The sequence below is a fragment of the Amyelois transitella genome, chromosome 8, assembly GCF_032362555.1.
Source record: "Amyelois transitella isolate CPQ chromosome 8, ilAmyTran1.1, whole genome shotgun sequence".
Lineage (NCBI taxonomy): Eukaryota > Metazoa > Arthropoda > Insecta > Lepidoptera > Pyralidae > Amyelois > Amyelois transitella.
The window spans coordinates 801401-822459 of record NC_083511.1 but is presented as its reverse complement, the minus strand read 5'-3'; the positions used below and the strand labels follow the sequence as shown (position 1 = coordinate 822459).

The window sequence follows — 21059 nt, the reverse complement described above, 5'->3', positions numbered from 1 at the left end:
CAAAGTGACCTTTTTCTATAAACTGGAACTACATGTAAAACTAAACAGCTTTTAAAATAAATTTAGTCCTTGTTTTCGTATGAGCCACGTCACATCCAATTAATTAACGATATGAACTCTTAAGTGTCACTTAACAAAACAAATTCTCCCGTCTGTACGTCTGATACGTGCCAAAACAATAGCTCGTATTGCAATCAACAAGCTCTCATTACCCGTTACCAGGGGGCGCTTTAATTAAAAACATTTCTCAACCCCAACCACCAATAGAAAGGTCAGAGTTCTTGACATTTGCTAAGTTTAGACGGGTCTGGAGTTGGCACTAAACCAAAAGATTGTACAAGTCTATTGCTTGACGCTTTATTCTTTTTTAAAGTGTAGGTTGTCGAATTGGTAAAGTGCCCGGTTAAAATGCATATGGCGCAAATAGGCACAGGTTCGAATCGCACCCTGGCCATGTACCAATGACTATTTTCGAAGTGATTAACATTAGTTTGAATACCAACCGATGCTTTTACGGTGAGGGAAAACATCGTGAGGTAACCTGCACATTCAGGCAACTGACTGTGTAACCATGATCGATCCAATACGGCTTAGGGTTACCTGCAAAGGTTGCGGAGGTCAGATGGTAGGCGCTTCGTGTTAAAATCTGACTCGCCCAATCCAAGATCCATGGTCAAAGGCTTAACCCAGGCTCCTTTCCAGAGTGGTGAGGATGCAACTAGGACTATAGTCAGGAAAAATCATTCTGAAGCAAATTATATAATTAACAAATATTGTTAATTCTCTGTATTCTTTTCTGGACTACCTATATCAGCTCAGCGACTCTTGCTTCAGTATAATATTATAGTTTTAGAACAGTATTATAGTTAGTAGTATAGTTTTAGTTAGTATAGTAGTATAGTTTTTAATTCTTTGCACAGGGAAGAGGAAGAAGACCCAGTCACCGACGTCGACGAGCAAGCGGACAACATAAGCGTAACGAGCGTCGCAAGCGGAGCGAGCGAAGCGAGCGTGGCGAGCCAAGCGACCGTTACCCCGGAGACAGTTTCGTCGAGCAGTGCTCCTGTCAGGAGTAACAATGTGGTCCCATCTCCTCTGAGAAGATCTAGGACCATTTCAGCAACAAACGTCGTGCCTCAGGTCAGTGATGTTGATGATGGTGAGGTGATGAATGGTTAAGTAAATAGTAGCAGCGGTAGTACGTTCGTGTGTGACACCGGAGGTCCCGGGTTCGAATCCCGGTCAGGGCATGATGAGAAAATAACTTTTTCTGATTGGTCTGGGTCTTGGACGTTTATCTATTTAAATCTTATTGTAAAATATGGTATCTCGCAACGCAAGTCTCGAACTTACTTCGAGGCTAACTCTATCTCTGTAAAAAAAACAAATAAATTTCATGTAGCAATAGCTCATTTTGTTGCCAGCTCATTGCTATTGATATCACAAGTATTTTAGTACATTAGGGATCCTATTTAAAACGTTTTTTTTTAGTTTTTGACGTTTTTTATACGTTGTTACGTTGGCATAATTAGTTAACACTAGAAAGACCTTAAGAAAAATTGCAGGACCTAATTCTTTTTCTTGAGCAATTTCGAAATATATAATATATATCCCGTATACTTAAACGGGATAAATTACACGTATTGAGTTGTTTACATACAAAGAGCCAACAGTCTTGTAAAGACTAATAGGCTACGTTCAGCTGATTGGCTTAATAAAAGAATTGTGAATCAAATAGTGACAGTTTATTAAAAAATATTTTGTCAAAAAATGTAACACTCGTTTGAAGAACTACGGTGAATAAGGCAGAAATATAATACGTAGACGCCTCAGGTTACTTATAATATACACCTTTGAAATTTCCACAATGCCATCTCCCCAGATGCCAACATAATAAGTTTGAGTGGTACATCGCAACAGTAATCGCGAAAAAGTAATACCTACGCATACTCATATAAATTTAACCGCGCAAATTTACCGTATTATAGTTAATTCACCGTGAAATTTCATCATTCATTCACATTCTCCATGCAAGTCTCGCATGGCTGGTCATCAACGCGACACAATCAATAACACGGGTCACATCCCGTGGGATTTTTTCTCATTTTACATGTGCTCGTTTGTATTCATTCATATAAACACGTCTGTATTCCTTTGCGGGGTAGACAGAGTAAGCAGTCTTGAAAGACTGGCAGGCCACGTTCAGCTGTTGGGCTTAATGATAGCATTGAGATTCAAATAGTGACAGGTTGCTAGCCCATCGCCTAAAAGAAGAATCTTAAATTTTAAGCCTATCCCTAAGTCGACTTTTATGACATCCGCGGGAAAGAGATGATGTTGTCCTATAGGTATATTCTTTTTCTACTGCAAAAAACTGTCACTATTACAATCGTTCTACATTCATTCATGTTTTTTAATGTAGACAATGTGCATTCGTCCACGATTTAGATTTAAGAGATCTATATTTGTAAATTGACGTCCGATGAAAATGCTGCAGTGTAGTTTGTTCCGCCGCTTCTTCTACACATGTGCTTTGGAAGCGGTAGTAGTTATAATAAGATTTAAGTTACATAAACATATGATCACGTCTTTATCCCTTACGGGGTAGACAGAGCCAACAGTCTTGAAAAGATTGATAGGCCACGTTCAGCTGTTTGGCTTAATGATAGAATTGAGATTCAAATAGTGACGGGTTGCTAGCCCATCGCCTCGTTTATAAGCCTATCCCTTAGTCGCCTTTTACGCCATCCATGGGTACGAGATGGAGTGGTCCTATTCTTTTTTGTATTGGTGCCGGGAACCACACGGCACGGATTTAAGTTATGTGTCGTCAACAAGTGATACCTTGTATCCAATTTTGAAAATAAATCTATTCTATTCTAATCTCAATTCTATCATTAAGCCTATTCTCTGTCGATGCTGTTTGATAATGGAATTCATTGCCTCCCGTGACACGTGACTCTTAATCATTATCCCAGTTTAAAAAAAAATGGTTAAAAATTAATACCTCTCCATCTCCAAGCTTTGCTAACTTGGTGTCTATTGTAAATTTTTTATGTTACTTTATTTTTATGTTACTTTATAATTTGTTATTAACATATGTATTTTATAATATTTTATTTATGTATGTCGATAAACAGTTGTGTGAGTGGATTAAACGCCTGTCACCCTTTCCATCATGTCTCCTGTCTCGAGTCTGCTGGAAGATAAAGCTTTTAAAATAAGCAGAACCTACATAGGTTCTGCTTATTTCAAAAGCTTTATCTGTTATATTATTATGTTTATTGTGTTTTTAATTCTCGATGTTTTCTGTGTAAATAAAATGAAGTGAATTACATACTTGAAAACTTTTGGGTCGTGCTTAAATAAGACTTGCACATTTCCTGAAGCATTCCTTCAATTTTCAACATAAAATCCTTTCTTCGAAATTTTTGTCGAGGCATTTTTGAAATTTTGCGTGCCTTGAAGTAAACTCGACTCTGTTAAGAATACGCTCTGCTACAAAGTATTTCTTGATATACCTATTTAATACTTATAACATGTATGTTTGCTTATATATGTATCTCTATTTAAGACCCACGAGGCAAGAAAATAGGGCGTGTTTTTCATTACCATTGACACTAATGATATGACTATAAAGGTAATTTATTTTACTAAAGATTTCAATTGAAATGTACGTGTTTTTGTTCGTTAAGAATTATTCAAAAGTTTAGACATAGAACCTTCAGATGTACTTTTTTTTTTCTTCTGAAAATCATCACGGACAAACCCTAGTTTATAAATGTCTGAATATTCGTTATTAATAATAATAAACATTACTTACATTTTAAATCGAGGTCAGATAATTCTCATCGAGTTAGTATTCTATAACACAACTCCCAAACTGATATTGGGGCTATCTGTGTGCTTTTTCTAATATATATTTAAAACCATGATCTAGTTGAGAAAATGTCCCGTACAAGAATTTTTTTAGAGTTGGAACCAAAACTTAAGATGACAATGATTAATTAAACCCATCATCAGGTCTCATCACCACCTCAGCAATCAGCCAGTGAGACGGTGACTGCAGAACTGAGTACGAGCGTCACCAGTGTGAGCGAGCAGGACACATGTAGCGAGAAAGACAGGGACAGCATGAGCAGAGCTTCGTCGTCTTCGGCTGCCACTCTAACTAATGTAAGTTCTAAATGATATTCGTTTATCTCTTTTCCTGCGATTACTCTTTAAACAGAATGCAGTCGCAAATTTGTCTGTCATGAAAAACATAGCGACCCGCCCCGACTTCGCTCGGGTTGCATTTATAGTTATAAACCTTCCTCAGAAAACTGTCTTTCCAACATTTCAAATAGGAGGGAATCCATCCACAACTTTCCGAGATTAGGGCATACATACAAACAGAGAAATAAGGGGTTTTTTACATAATATCTACGTGGTATATACGTTAAAGTGCCGTGTGGCTCCCGGCACCAATACAAAAAAGAATAGGACCACTCCATCTCTTTCAACAACCTTGGAAGTCTTTTTAGGCGATGGGCTAGCAACCTGTCACTAGTTGAATCTCAATTCTATCGTTAAGCCAAATAGCTGAACGTGGCAATTCAGTCTTTTCAAGACTGTTGGCTCTGTCTACCCCGCAAGGGATATTGACGTGACCATATGTATGTATGTGTGTATATACATTAAATTCCGTCTCTCTCCCAAGAGAGGGAGAAAGGCAAAGACGACGTAAAACGGGACAGCGATAGTTTTTCGCGCGATAATAACTGCATCCCGCGTGTCATGTATGTATGCTTCTTCTTTATCATTATTAAAATACATACATACATATGGTCACGTCTATATCCCTTGCGGGGTAGACAGAGCCAACAGTCTTGAAAAGACTGAATGGCCACGTACAGCTATTTGGCTTAACGATAGAATTTAGATTCAACTAGTGACAGGTTGCTAGCCCATCGCCTAAAAAATAATCCCAAGTTTGTAAGCCTATCCCTTAGTCGCCTTTTACGACATCCATGGGAAAGATTTGGAGTGGTCCTATTCTTTTTTGTATTGGTGCCGGGAACCACACGGCACTTAAAAACTTCATGTTTGTTTGTAAAAACATATTTTTTTAAATAAATAATATTATTCTTGTTCCAGGGTTGGTATTCACCAGCACTGAGCGGAGTGTCCTCCGCCAGGATCAGGGATAACCCGAAGCACACCAAGGAGAGCTGCAATCGCAGGTTATTGAGGTCTGACCTCAGTCTGACTTCGCATCCAGAGATGGAGATTGATTACTACGATTATGAAGTCAATAATGCGGGTGAGTACTTCATCTATTACATACATTATCCCCTCCATAAATTGTCCTGCAAAATCACCGTTTCTAACTTCTTGAAATCCCTCGACTATTTCGCCACAGTAAATTTCATTACGCCACTTGCTTAAACTCGACTTACCTCTGAATACTAACTGACCACACAAACCGACAAATTTTCTCGCAAAAATCATTCACTTAGATTGGAACTTTCATTAGCTCCAGAACCATTTCAGTCACCCATGCCATGTCCCGTCCCCCCCTCACTCTCTGACATTGACCCCGACTTTCACCATTACTTACTCTGACTTTGACGCACTAGACCATATAACCCCAAAATAAGTTCCTAGTTTTCCTATTGTTGTGCTTTATTTATTTTCTTTTTTTTTTCTTTCTCTTTTCTTTATTGTTTTTTAATTTTAGCTGTTAGTTCTGTTAGCCAGGGTATTAAAATCAGAGAGGGGTGGCCTAGTTACCTGTAGTTCAGGTTCGACCGAATCTTTTTCAGGAACTAGCCTCCCAGCAAAGATCTTTAATAACCATTTAGCTATAAGTAGTTAAGTTAGCTTGAGCTTGATCTTTGTAAAGAGGAAATAAATGAATTTTGAATTGAATTGAATTGAATCTACCTGGTATGTTAAGCAAGATATTTATATACGGGACAAATTGCACTGATTGAGTTAACCTCGAAGTAAGTTCGAGACTTGTGTTACGAGATACTGACTCAACGATACTATATTTTATAATAATTTCTTCAATAGAATCATAAAAATATTGTTACAGGTTCAGTTCCCGGCTCGTATTTGGGGATGGACCCGGCATTTCTGGTCTGGATCCCGCCTCTGGAAGAAGGCGATATCATCAAGGAAATAGATGAAAAAGCTCCTGAATATGAGGTAGATTGATCTATGTAGTACTACTTCTTCCTGGCTTTAGTCTCGGTTGCATCCTCACCACTCTGGAGAGGAGCCCGAGGTATGACTTTGACCATGGATCCCGGATTGGGTGAGTCAGGTTTTGACATGAAGCGACTCCCATCTCCGACACCTGACCTCCGTGACCTTTGCATGGGAATCTGACCTGTATTGGATCATGGTTACACATGCAGTAATCTGAATGTGCAGGTTTCCCTCACTGTAAAAGCATCAGTTAGTATTAAAACTTATATACATAACTCCAAATTGTCATCATTGTCGTCATTGATACTTGGCCGAGGTGGGATTCGAACCGTTGACTTTATGCGCAACATGCATTTTTACCCTAACCAATTACACCACTGACACTCACATAGATGTATATGTATGAGATGAGTATGCGATGTAGGTACGACATTTCTTATAACACCCCGTGTTTTTATGGAAGGTTAAAAGTCGTGTCGTTTCCAAACTAGTACTACTATAAAAAAGTTTTTTTTCTCTGCCAACATTGATTAGAACATGGAGGGGAATGATTAACTGACTTTTTGAGTTTGAGCTTGAGTTATGGAACTGAAGTAGATAGATAAATGAAGAAATACTTTGAGGGCTTTGTACCTAGCCATTATTTAAAAATCATTAAAAAAAAAAGTTAAAGTATGCTAACTACATAATCAGTGCTAACAATTACCTGCAATGTTTTGTTAATAGTATATTTTTTTAATACTAAGACAGTTTTAACCCTTCCCAGAGAAGAATAACATCACGGGGTTAGCCATAGGCGACTTCATTAAGGGGATTGATTGTAACAATGTGAGTGAATGCTAGGACGACATTTACAGGGTTACCCACTTACGGGGAGAAAGGAGTTCCAATGGGCAGTTTCAGGAATTTTTCGTCTTACATTGATTGACTTTATAAAATATTGTCTTTCCGTTGGCGTTAGCAGTTAAGGGACAAGATATTTAATACTGTTATATTTTATCAAATATTTAACTATTTTAAAGAAAGAGGCATTTAATCCCACTTTTGAATCGTGTAAATGAGATAAAAATTCCAGATAAACAAAACAGCAAATTAAAGTGAACAAGTCTCTATTATAAGGAACTATCATTTTGATATATTCATTAACTTATTCATAGTCATTTTAGAATTAAACCAAATTAATTGCTTTTAGTGGTGTCGATGTGTTTTTAATTTCAAAATTATTTTTGTCCACAGAAAGTATTACCAAAAGAACTTCGACCAGACCCCGGCAGTAACACCGAATCTCCTGAAGAAAGGCCCACGTCAAGCACATTGAAGAGAAATTCAGACAATCGCTTCAAACGATCAAATGAATCTATCCGATCGAACAGAAAAGTCGTAGACAGAACTAACATTATTCATCCTCTCAACTTTAGTATAAGTGATTTGCAACACTCACCCAAAGCTGCTAAAAGAAACAAGAAACGAAGAGATGATAATCCAATACCTATGAAAGATCTAACACTTACCAGATCACCAGTGAAAGTACATAGAAGAGATAACAGAAACGATGCAGATGGCGCATCGACGCTTAAAAGAATTAATGATACAGCGAGAGAAACAAACTCTGACACACTAAAAAGAACAGATTTCTCTGATATAAGATTTGCAGATGATAACTCTGATTCGTCTAACGAAATCAAGTTTGCTGATGATTCACCGGACAGTAACAGACTTGTTGATAAATTTGATGTTAGGGCTTGAAAGCTGATATAAGTATTTTTAACTATAGACTCGTGAACTCTTAAAGTTCTTAAAATTGGTAATTTAATTTTTACATTTTGAATATTATCCCCATTAGATGTACATGTAAGGACCAATGTGATTAAAATATTACTTCATATCATCAGATTTTTAAGTTGGATTTCATTGAGATTGTGCACTAGTAAAATTAATATTAAAACCGATCTGGTTTTTATTTTTTTAAACATCATTTTGTTACCATGGAGACTTATTTTTAAATATATCTAAAATTCTTTTAATGAACATTAATTTTGCTAACCTTTTTTTAAATGTCTACTTTAATCGTTCTTCAATTAATAAATAAGCCATTTTTTTATGATTTCCATGCACATCATTAATGAAATCCAAACTAATTGTAGCTCTTTAACGAGTATGTATATTAACACAAAACATTTCACCAAACATATAAGTAGCAACACATGTTAAATTAATAATTGTTTCCTGTGGTAGATGATGTAGTATCATTTCGCTGTTCATGTAGTTTTTACATTCTTCAGTCACGTCAAGCTTCGCATTGTATAATATCATAGCATCATTAAGATACTTTGAGCATGCCGTGTCGTTAGTCGTTAAAAATCTGTAGTTTTCATTACCTTAATAAGCCAGAATTTCAGAAAGGAACTTCAGAAAGGAAAAAAAAATATTTTGAGCTGTAACATTTATTTAAAAAGAGAAAATTTATACTGATGTGACATAGCGAAAATTAAAAAAAAAAGCATATATACTTACTGTTATTTTATTTTTATTTAGATCGGGTTAGAAGAACAACTTGGAATAATGTTTCTTTTTTTTATATTTTAAAGCGGTGACTCTCAAATTGTTATCAAGAAAAGACTGACGATTGGGCAGTGCAATACTGAATTATTTCCACGTAAGTTACCAATAGTTAGCAATTCTAACGCAGTATTTATTAATGTGGCAATAAATAAATTATTTATGCATATTTTTATTGAAATGAAAATCTGAAAAATATACCAAAGTTTTTCAATTTGAATACCATATAATCTAGTCAATATGTGTGTCAAAAAAATAAAAATGAAGCTTAAATTAATAAAACTTTGGACATTTTTGCTTTATAAATAAAATAATCTGATTTATTTATATTATTACTTTATTAACAATTTAAGTCGTTGTTTTTCTGCGATTGTATTTATTCATTAGATCGTAAGTGTATAATGTTGTTTTGGTTTTGGAGATGCCATTAAAATGTTTTTATTTTGAATTTCAAAATGTCGTTTTATTCGTTAGTTGTTTATTATTGGAAATTTGAGTATGTGTGATCGTAAGCAAGATTAGGTACAATTAAATTGATTACACTGTACCTAATAGTGAAATATGTCATATAATATGTTTCAATGAAAAATAAATAAAATAATAAAAATCGCAGCTGCATCGTAAAAACTGTAAGAATTCGATTACAAAACGTTTCTATATACGTTGATAAGGATTCGGATTTAGTTTTTAAATCTCGTTGAATAAAATAAATATTATAGATGCGATTGTCAAAAGAGCAAGTTAAATTAGTACAAAAAACGTAAACAACAAGAAATGCTTCAAAAAGAAAATATTCCATGGTAAAAAATACTATTTTCATAAGGTAAATGTTAGGTCCTTCACACATGGTCCAATAGGGGTAGATAATCTTGTCCTGCAAAAGTTTCTGAGGTCAGTTGGGAGTCGTTTTGTGTAAAAACCTGACTTACTCAATCCAGGGTCATAGTCAAATAGACGCACCCCGGGCTTTTCCTCAGAAAAGTGAAGAGGTAACTGACTACATACATATAATCACGTCTATATCCCTTGCGGGGTAGACAGAGCCAACAGTCTTATAAAGACTGATAGGCCACGTTCAGCTGTTTGGCTTTAAGATAGAATTATTGAGATTCAAATAGTGACAGGTTGCTAGCCTGTCGCCTAAAAAAGAATCCCAATTTGTAAGCCTATTCCTTAGTCGCCTTTTACGACATTCATGGGAAAGAGATGGAGTGGTCGTATTCTTCTTTTTATTGGTGCCGGGAACCACACGGCACTGACTAACTAACGCCATAAGGAAGAAGATAATTACATATACATAATATAAACATGAAAGAAAATTCTAACCGATTGGCTTGTGAACCCACTGTTGTTTATATTTGGCATGATTAGGTTTCTTATGTAGTGTAAGAGAGGATTAAAGAGGTGTATGGAGCCTGGAATTCCCACAGGAAAGAAAGTTATCGGAATATCTGGTTTCACGTGCGCGTATTCAGACAGACAGACTTTGTTTTCAAGCATTTATTGTTGATTAAAGTAACATCTTACAGGTGCTTACTGCTAATGATTTTCTTGGACCTTTCAATGAAGAAAATTACAATGTTGAACCACCAAATGAGATCTCAAACCCCAAAGCTAAGAGTTGTGAAGGGGGAGAGCGACCTAAAGAACAAGTACCCATTTGTAGTAGCTATTGTGAAAGAAAATAAAAGAAATCCAGAGCTGCCAATTAAGAGGAGTTGTTCAGGCTCTCTTATCAGTAGTCGGCTTGTTATCACAGCAGGACACTGCCTTGAATCTAAACGACTTGAAAACCGGCATGTTGTGTAATATCCTCTTTATTCATTGCAATTTTAAGATTGGGCTTCGAGCTGTTAGAATTTTTTTTTACAAAGTTTAATTAACATCGTTATTTTGCTTTCATTTACAAAGTATGTATTAGTATTTTTGATATACGATGACGTACTTGCTAGTCCTAAAGAGCTGTTTTAGAATGACGAGTTAGGATAAAGTTATCCTTGTTTTCCACCATTAAAGAATCTTAATAAATCTTAATCTTAAGTTAATAAGTAAAGTGAAGAATAATATTTTGGAAATTGGATCCCGTGCCTTGAAACAGAAAAAACACGAAAAGATTTGAGAAAGTCTTGCTACAAACCCTTAAGGTTAAAAAAATCATGAATGGTACAATACGATACTTGGGATTCTTATTTTAGGCGATGGGCTAGCAACTTGTCACTATTTGAGTCTCAATTCTTTCATGAAGCCAAATAGCTGAACTTGGCTCTTCAAGACTGTTGGCTCCGTAAGCGATAGACGTAACTATGTGAATGAATTAATGGTATAATAAGTACATTTGAAATCTTAGTTAAGTAATATATTTAACAGCATTTCTTTTCTTATGAAAGTATCTCATCTCTCATCGTTTTTTGAGTTTGCTTCTATCCAGATAATGAACAGAAATGCTGTTGTAAATGTGGACATTTTTATGCAAACATTCAAATATTAATGTGTACACTTTTAGATGTGGCAATATGTCGATCCCCTTCAATGAAACGAAATGTAAATCAAAGGTTTTGGAATCTTTCATCTTTCCGGGATACGAACGAAGACCTCGGATGCCAGCTGGTGACGTCGGTTTGATGCGTATAGAGGAACTGATAATATCACGCTACGGTAAACTTCTTGTGGCCGATTATAAAACACTACGAGGAAGATCAGTGCAATACGCTGGATTCGGAAGAATAGCAGCTGTCTATAAACGTAAAGTTAAGAATAAAGATATTGTCTTGACACAACATAAAACGTCGGTTCAAATTGGTAACGGAGTTATTTTTATAACTGGCGGTAGTGAGGGGACCAAATACAAATCAATGACTTTATTAAGTGTTTCACCAGAATGTTCCAATGCAAATCAACATCCTTTCAGAGGAGATTCTGGCGGGCCTTTGTTTGTTGGGAATAAAATCGTAGGAGTTTACTCCTTTGGGTCCAGTAGGAAGTTGAGACGTAGACAATATAAGCAAGATAAGAAAAAAAAGCAATCTAGAATCAGAGTTCTGACAAGTTCTAAGTTTACACCTATCAGTCCATATTTAGATTGGATAAGGTTCATTATTCAAAGACACACGATTGTGACAAGCTGAGGTTTGCCTGATTTCACATTAGTACTAAAATCTAATAATACCTAACTCTAACTAATTATTATAGGAGTGAAACTGAGCTGGCATATATTTTTTTTGTTTTATCTATTTATTTATTTAGGTCAGCAAACAATTACACTCATAAAACTTAATTTAAGTAGATTGACAACATAGTGTTATTTTTAAGTGTAATCAACAACGCTATCACAGATTATTACATAGAATTAGGTAAGTGTGTTGCTAAATAGCTCATATTATAAAATTTTAACAAACACTGTTATTTACGAGTTCAAATTTACAAAAAAAACAAAATGAAAAGGAAGAATTAACTGTTAAAACTGTTAAAAAAAGCTAAACAAAATAACAAACAAAAAAATAAATTTAAGTTAATGATTCCATTAATCCTTTTTTGAATCCATGCTGCGAAAGCAAAATCTACCTTTTTTGTATGTCACATCTAATAAAATACAATAAACTATTTAGAAAAAACTCTATCTTCTTCTTCTTCATGTTGTTACTCCGGGTTATATCCTGACCTCTCTGGGGAGGAGCCCAAGGTTCGGCTTCGACGAAACGACTTCTGTTTTTTTTGAGAAATTTAGAAAAAGAGAGAGTAAAAGACCAAATGTAAGAGGGAATTTATTAAAAAACGAAGTTCAATGTAGTTAATAACTTTTATACACAAAGAGTACAATCTATCTTTAGTACTGAAATAAAAGTGAAAAATATTGATACCTCTTCTTGTTGAAAAATACATTTCTAAATGGTTAATAAATTAAATAATTCATACGAGTAGCAAAAGTAACTCACTATGTCATCCGTTATTTCATTTTCTTTTAACAGCTATAAATTAATTTTAAAATGTATTTTTCAACCAAAAGTCTTTATTTTTATTTCAATAGCAAAAGAAATGGATTTTTCTTTGAATAAATCCAATTTTCCAATCTTTTATCAATACAATACGGCATAATAATGGGACTTTAATATTAACTTCGTCTATTGTGAGATATTAAATTCTCGAATCCTTATTAAGCTTAAAGCTTTTCCATTATCTAAATAATTATAACTAGCTTATTTTTCGTGAATATCCGTAGAATTAGTGTTGACATCTCAAGTTTTAAATGAAGCAATGATGAAACGTATCTTCAGCATCTAACAATATAACTGGAAATTCTATCGAATCAATATAAACAAAAAGTGAGATAAGTGTATTAGTAGAATTGTTTTTTTTTCTTTAATATTGGATAGTAGACAAGGATTAGGTAAATCTTATCTCTCTCCTGTAAATCTTACATCTTTATCTCCAGAACTAAGGGATAAGTCCGCCGTTGTACATATCCTTCTAAATTCAATAACTGTTTTGTAATTTGTTTTATTTATTTTAATGTGCAATAAATAGTTTACAAACAAACAAACAAACTACTGGACGGCGAATACCAGAGATAGTCCCATCGCCGCGAACGAAACCACAGACAACATTACATACATACATATAATCACGTCTATATCCCTTGCGGGGTAGACAGAGCCAACAGCCTTGTAAAGACTGATAGGCCACGTTCAGCTATTTGCCTTTAAGATAGAATTGAGATTCAAATAGTGACAGGTTGCTAGCCCATCGCCTAAAAGAGGAATCCCAAGTTTATAAGCCTATCCCTTAGTCGCCTTTTACGACATCCGTGGGAAAGAGATGGTGTGATCCTATTCTTTTTTGTAATGGTGCCGGGAACCACACGGAATTAGACAACATTAAGTTTTAATAAAAAAAGGAAAACTGTTCATCCCGTCACGAAAGTAGACATTAAATATAATCGTATGAAGTGCGGCGATATAGAAGTGATACGTGGCAGTTAACTGGACCTCTAATTAATGGCGTCCTGACTTCCGCAAAGATATACTTGAAATGGAAATGCCACGGTCGTATTCAGATTTCAGCGCTGTAGTTGCGGGCGCTTTAGTTACGACTCAAGCGCCACAAAGGGAAGATTTTGGGCTAGATGTTATACCTGGGGACTCACGGTTTTATCTCTATCCACAAAATCTTTGCTTGCGCGATTTAGCCTCTTCGCAAGCCAGCTAGTATTGGATGTATCAGTAAGCGGTAGTACGCTTGTTTGTGACACCGGAGGCCCCGGGTTCAAATCCCGGTCAGGGCATGATGAGTAAAGATTACTTTTTATTACTAACGATTTCACTACTTTTTTAAGACTTAAGTACCTATTTGTTTAATTATAAATTGAAATATTATGAACGCTGTTCATTGAGAACTATTCTTCTGTATTATATCGACATATCCAGTCAATCAACATCTTGGTAACACGTCATTGGTAAAACCATTTGTTAGAGTTTTTGCCTCGTCTAGAAAATTAGGTCGCCCCGGGCAATATCCCACATTTGCTGGCATTCAATTAGATGATATGTGCTGTCATTTCAATTGAGAACTTTTTTCTTTAAAAATATTAGGCATTTAACAGGTTGACTAGTTGCCGTGTGATTGCCGGCACCAATACAAAAAAGAATAGGACCACTCCATCTCGTTCCCATAGATGTCAGATACAGACTTAGGATTCTTTTTTAGGCGATGGGCTAGCAACCTATCACTATTTGAATCTCAATTCTATCATTAAAGCAAATAGCTGGACGTGGCCATTCAGTCTTTTCAAGACTGTTGACTATGTCTACCCCTCGAGGAATATAGACGTGACCATATGTATGTAGGTTGACTAATAAAATATACATAGTATGAAAATATATGTAGTAGAGTGAGAAAGTGAAAAAAGAATGTTAAGATGTACTTACCTTATCCTAAAGCCAGGTCAAGCTTATCCTAAACCGCCGAGCTTGCGTCGAGCGATCTATAAATGTGGATGAGGCGAAAGTATGCAGGGATCGAGGGAAAGAGGTGAGATTTTCTGAACATATTTATTATTTAACTACTACACTGGTCAATTGTCGAAGGAAAAGGCGAGACAGCTGCTTTCCTTCTCGCGTTGATAATATAAGTCAAGAAGAAGCTTTATAGATTATGCGATTCTAAGAGCAAATCATGATCTTGTTATTAGAGGGATTAGTGTGTTAGTTCGTTTTATCAGCGCCAACTAGTAGTTACGCGATGGTACTAATGCAATTTCATATAAATTCGTGTTTACTTGCTTGACTGTTTCATCAAGTCAAGTCACATTACCTACCTAGCCTAGATCTTATCTTTTTTTTTACATACATACATATAGTCACGTCTATATCCCTTGCGGGGTAGACAGATCAAACAGTCTTGAAAAGACTGAATGGCCACGTTCAGCTATTTGGCTTAATGATAGAATTGAGGATTGGATAAGGGGTATCTTCAATCGCTGGCGGCACAGGGTAAGGGAGCAAACCAGCGCTTTGGAAAGAGTAAAAGTAGAAAATTTGCAAGATATGGATGTAGGTAAGAAGTATATTAATAGACTGAAGGATGAATTTGAAGATTTAGAGGAAATGAGCGATATTGAAGATGGATGGAAGGAATTTAAAGAAAGAATTGTGAAAGTAGCTGTTGAAGTGTGTGGTGTAAGTAGAAGAAGGAAAGGAAAAAATCACAAAAATGCGTGGATGAGTAAAGATGTGCAAGAACTTGTGCGATTAAAGAAGAAAGCATGGCTGGATTTGTTAGCAGCAAAAGCTAACTTAAGAATGCAAGAGGTTATAGATGAAGATGTGAATGAAGCACGTAAGGAATATAAGAAAATGAAAGATTTGGTTAAGAAAGCTGTGATTAGAAAGAAAGAAGAGTATAAAGAGGATTTTGATAAAAGGCTATCAGAAGACTTTCAGTCAAATCTGAAAGTATTCTGGAAATCCGTAAGGTCAGCCCGAGGAAATACTATAACCAGAGAGCTGACTAGGATCAGATGCCAGGATGGTAGCGTTGTGAAAGGAGAAGAATGTGTACTAAAGATATGGAAGGACTATTTTGAAAGTTTATTTGAAAAAAAGGAAGGAAATAAGAAAGATTTCTGCTATAGCGAAGAAAAAGAGAATGAGATGGAAGGCGAAATTGAAATGTTCGAAATTGTGGAAGCACTTAAGAGTATGAAAGCGGGAAAGGCTGCTGGGTGTGATAGAGTGTCGGTCGAGATGCTTAAAGCAGGAAAAGGCGTAGTAGCTAGTCAGTTGTACTGCCTTTTCAATTTGGGTTGGAGAAGCGGCCGAGTACCAAAAGATTGGTGTAAGGCTGTTATTGTGCCACTTTACAAAGGAAAAGGGTCACAGCTGGACTGCAAAAATTATCGTGGTATAAGCCTGCTTAGCGTCGTCGGCAAATTATATGCTAAGGTATTGATTAATAGAGTCAGGAATGAAACTGATGACAAAATATGGGATGCTCAAGCGGGATTTCGAAAGGGAATGGGATGTACTGATCAGGTCTTTTCCTTGCGGTGCATAGCCGAAAAGTTTTTGGCCAAGAGTCAAAAAGTCTATTGCACATTCGTAGATCTAGAAAAGGCCTATGACAGAGTTGAGAGGAATGAATTGTGGTCAGCACTTTCTATGCATGGGGTGAGCAGTCTCTTAATACGAGCACTGAAATCCTTATATGAGGATTCGAGTGCTTGTGTCAGGATAAACGGAGCGCACACTGAGTGGTTTAAGATTGAGAAAGGCGTTAGGCAAGGATGTGTTGCGTCACCGTGGCTGTTCAACCTATTTATGGATAGCTGTTTGACAGATTTGAAAGAGTCTAAAAGTGGATTAAGGATGAATGAGTTACTCGTCAAATGCAATGCTCTATGCCGACGATCAGGTTATACTGGCGTCATCAGCGGAGGAGTTACAGGAGATGGTAAACTGTATGCATGAAGCTTTAAAAGAGAAAGGAATGAAAGTGAACGTAAGTAAAACTAAAACACTGGTTTTTGAAATGGAGAAAGAAATGACAGCATGTAATATTTTGATTGGAGGAGAAAAAGTGGAGCAAGTGAAAGAGTTTGTATATCTAGGATCAAAGTTTACATCAGATGGCAAGTATGATAGTGATATTGAAAGGAGAGTGAACGCGGGGAACATGGTGAATGGAGCTTTGCATGCCTTTGTGAGCAGTCAGAAACTATCCAAAAAGGCTCGACTGGCTGTGCACAGGGGCGTGTTGGTCCCGACATTAATGTATGGGAGTGAAAGTTGGGTATGGCAAAAGAAGCATGAAAGCAGAATAAATGCAGTGGAAATGAGAGCGTTAAGGAGTATGATGGGTGTGAAATTGAGTGACAGGATAAGGAACAGCGTGATAAGGGAATGTTGTGATGTGAAAGAAGATGTAGTTACAGGAATAGAAAAGGGTATGTTAAGATGGTTCGGTCATGTGGAGAGGATGAATGAAAGCAGGTTGACTAAGCAGATATACAAGGAGAGTGTGGAGGGAAAGGTCGGAGTGGGAAGACCTAGACGAACGTATCTTGATCAAATTAAGGACGTCCTGGTAAAGGGTCAGGTCAAAAGTACCCGAAACCGCCGAGCTTGTATGAAGAGAGTTATGAATGTGGACGAAGCGAAAGAAGTATGCAGAGATCGTGGCAAGTGGAAAGAGGTAGTCTCTGCCTACCCCTCCGGGAAAGAGGCGTGATTTTATGTATGTATGTATGTATGTATAGAATTGAGATTCAAATAGTGACAGGTTGCTAGCCCATCGCCTAAAAAAACCTCCAAGGTTGTAAGCCTATTCCTTAGTCGCCTTTTACGACATCCATGGGAAAGAGATGGAGTGGTCCTATTCTTTTTTGTATTGGTGCCGGGAACTACACGGCACTACTTTTTTTACTGTGTAATAGTGCTTCCTCCTGTTTTCGCTCCATACAACATCAACAAAAAAGATGGAGTGGATTTATTCCAATATGCCTTTTACGCCATGGGGAAAATCTCTTGTAAATCCTTCTAATAACTTCCCAAGCTATCTTACTGGAACGGTCTCTATGGCTAGAAAATTGGATCCTAACTTAGTTGGTCCAGTAACTATACGCGGTAATGGGTCTGAACACAGAGCGCTAAAGATCGTTGCAACGGAGTGAAGTCTCTTGCTCTGTGCAGTTGAGAATAGCTAATATTGTTTAGAAACCCATTTATGGGGTACAGTTTTTAACTCCATTTTACGCTTTTGCGACGATAATTGCCAGTTAAGTGAGCAGTAACATTAATCTGAATTTATTGAAAAGGCTATCTATGAAAATGAGGAACAACTAAGAAGTTGTTGATCTAATTGAACACACATATTAGCGACATGTGAAATAAAAATAAGTAAAATTTCTTACACTTTTGACATGAATAAGTATCTCGCTATCTTTGCATTAACAGATTCAAATTAAAAATTTTTATTCATTATTATAGGATTCTTCATTACGCTTAATAATTGTCAAATCTTTTGGTTTCACAACATTGGTTGACGTCAAATAAATTACTTAAAACTAAGTTTACTGCCATTTTCAATGCAGAAGAAGCGGTAACAAACTGCACTGCAGCATTTTCTTCAACAACGTCAACTTCACAAATATACAATACGGATAAGTCATTCGATTTTTCCATTTGAAAACGTAATAACTTTCGCGATATGGATGCCAAGCGTCAGTCATAAGATGTACTTACGTAGACTTACGACTGCCTTTTCCTGTCTCTTTCATATCTGCACAGATAATATTTCTGACAAGGAACTAGACTCCTCTCAATGCACATACGCAAATGAAGGGTCGGTTACAACAATCAGAGTTAACTCTAACTTTAGTTGAAGAATACAACATTTATATTTTAGACTATTGTGGCGTGAATACCTGATAATATTAATCATGTTACTTTACATATATTTGTCCCCATTTGCTAAAATCATGATTTGACTACGAGGCAGCGCCCTTGTAGTCATACTGGTATGACTAAGAGGAAACAGCGATCAATAATCCATTTCTCTTCCGTGATTCCAAAAAAATGTTTGTATGTTTGTTTGTTTTTTTGTTTATATTCTTTATTGCACAAAAAAGAAATATAACAAATTACACAACTGTTAATAATATGTACAATAGCGGACTTAGCCCAATTGGGATTTTTCAGTCAACCAGTTGTTAAATGTTTTAATTTGCTTTCCACCTAACTCTTACTACCATTTTTGGTTGTATCATGTAGTATTACAATTACAAACTAATCGTTGTTACAAGCTACTTTGCTCGCTACGATTTCGTTTTTTTTCTGGAGACTAAAATTTTTGTGCAAAAAAATTGATGACAAGACAAAGAATTAAAATATTTTTGTCATATGATATAAGTATTAACGTTATTAAAATACACGTATGTCAAATGCGTTTTGTAGATAGGTACTCGTATCAATAATACACAAACGGAATCACCAAAAATTTCTCACCATATGTTATTTGTATATTCTTTTGTTGATGTTTTATGTGTTTTACTTTTGATTAAACAAAGTCTACTTTCTTTACCAATCAAAATTTAAACACAATGTTAAAAAAAACGTGCAACCCGCCTCGATCCTGCGCTATCTTGCAGGACATTTGACTCAAATTGTTTCCTGCCCGAGGAAGTGTTTAAGGTGGTTCAGGGTGGGACAGGGTAATACAGGGTGGGCACAGGGTGGTAATTGCGTCACCTGTAATTACACGGAGATAATAGTGAGGCCAGGTAATGTCTGTGCGTCGTGTTTTGAAGTGGCCTGTTATGGGGTTTGAGTTTTAAAGGCTACCAGCTTATCTGGGTGGAGTTTTACATTTGTGCATTGTAGAAAATGTGTATTGTGTGTGTATCTTGATGATTGTATTTTTATTGGAAAATGAAAAAGTTTCATAAGTAGTTTTTATGGGAGATTATGTGATATATTAAATTGTACATGTATGTAGTCACGTTTATATCCCTTGCAGGGTAGACAGAGCCAACAATCTTGAAAAGACTGAATGGCGACGTTCAGCTGTATGGCTATGTGATGGAATTGAGATTCAAATAATGATAGGTTGCTAGTCCATTGCCTAAAAGAGGAATCCCAAGTTTATAAACCCATCTCTTAGTCGTCTTTTACGACATAGAAAAGATATGGAGTGGTTTATTCTAAAGTTCCGAAAACCACACGACAAATTATATCATAATAATATATATATATTTATTACCACATGTATTACGGAGAATGGAAAATGGACGGAGTATAATAATTTTTCATTCTGCATAAAGCTTACCAAGGTAAGGTACATTGTTTATTCAAGTAAAAAAAAACACAACTTTTTATCCATTAAAAAAAAAAAAAAAATTTTTATTATGCCGATTGCAAGGAAAATTTAGAGATAAACTGTGTTAAATTAGATTACAGTGTTCCTAACTAGCTCGCTTAGTCCCCGTGGACAATGAATACCGGGGTAACTTTTAAAGATACGTGGTACTTACCCGGGTAATTACCCCGGCAAATGAACCTGCCGCAACTGAGATTAGCTAGATAGAGAAGAACAAAATACATGCATGTGTCGTGTGGTTCCCGGCACCAATACAAAAAAGAATAGGACCACTCCATCCCTTTCCCGTGAATGTCGTAAAAGGCGACTAAGGGATAGGCTTACAAACTTGAGATTAATTTTTAGGCGATGGGCTAGCAACCTGTCACTATTTGAATCTCAATTCTATCATTAAGCCCAATAGCTGAACGTGGTCATTCAGTCTTTTCAAGACTGTTGGCTCTGTCTACCCCGCTAGGGATATCCCTAGCGGGGTAGACAGAGTCAACAGTCTATATAGACGTGACCATATGTATGTACATGCATGTATATGTATGTCGCGTCTATATCTCTTGCGGGGTAGACAAGACTGAAAGGTCATTCATGATAGAATTGACATTCAAATAGTGACAGAACATAATATCAAAAAAAAATGCTAACATTTGCAGGGATTTCGGTTCCGTAAGTATTTTAAGAAAAAAATGTTATCTTTCTCCTGTAGATTTTGTTGGTCTCTGTACCTATAAAATATTATCGACATAGGTGCAGTAATATTTAACTTTAATTTTTAGCAAAAAAAAAAAATTAATAATAGAAAGTAAAGAATAGCTTCCGTCTTCGATGACAAAAAAACATTTATGCAAACTCTTTTCGCGTAGATTGTAAAAACGATCAAGGGAAAGTCTTGTTTTAAGCGGCGTGCTGTCAATCTGTCACTGTTTGAATCTAATCACATA

The 21059-nt window shown here is 36.0% G+C and overlaps 1 protein-coding gene across 1 annotated transcript in view; it reads left to right on the top strand.

The window, feature by feature from the left end:
- Positions 1-9167, top strand: part of LOC106137362 (uncharacterized) — a 221204-nt gene extending 212037 nt beyond the window's left edge. Inside the window, exons 17-21 of the mRNA XM_013338174.2 lie at positions 921-1140; positions 4024-4176; positions 5140-5305; positions 6083-6195; positions 7435-9167. Of these exons, the coding sequence (XP_013193628.1) occupies positions 921-1140; positions 4024-4176; positions 5140-5305; positions 6083-6195; positions 7435-7944 (1162 nt within the window). The 3' untranslated portion in view covers positions 7945-9167. The remainder of the gene's footprint in view (positions 1-920; positions 1141-4023; positions 4177-5139; positions 5306-6082; positions 6196-7434) is intronic.
- The last annotated feature ends 11892 nt before the right edge of the window (positions 9168-21059 follow it).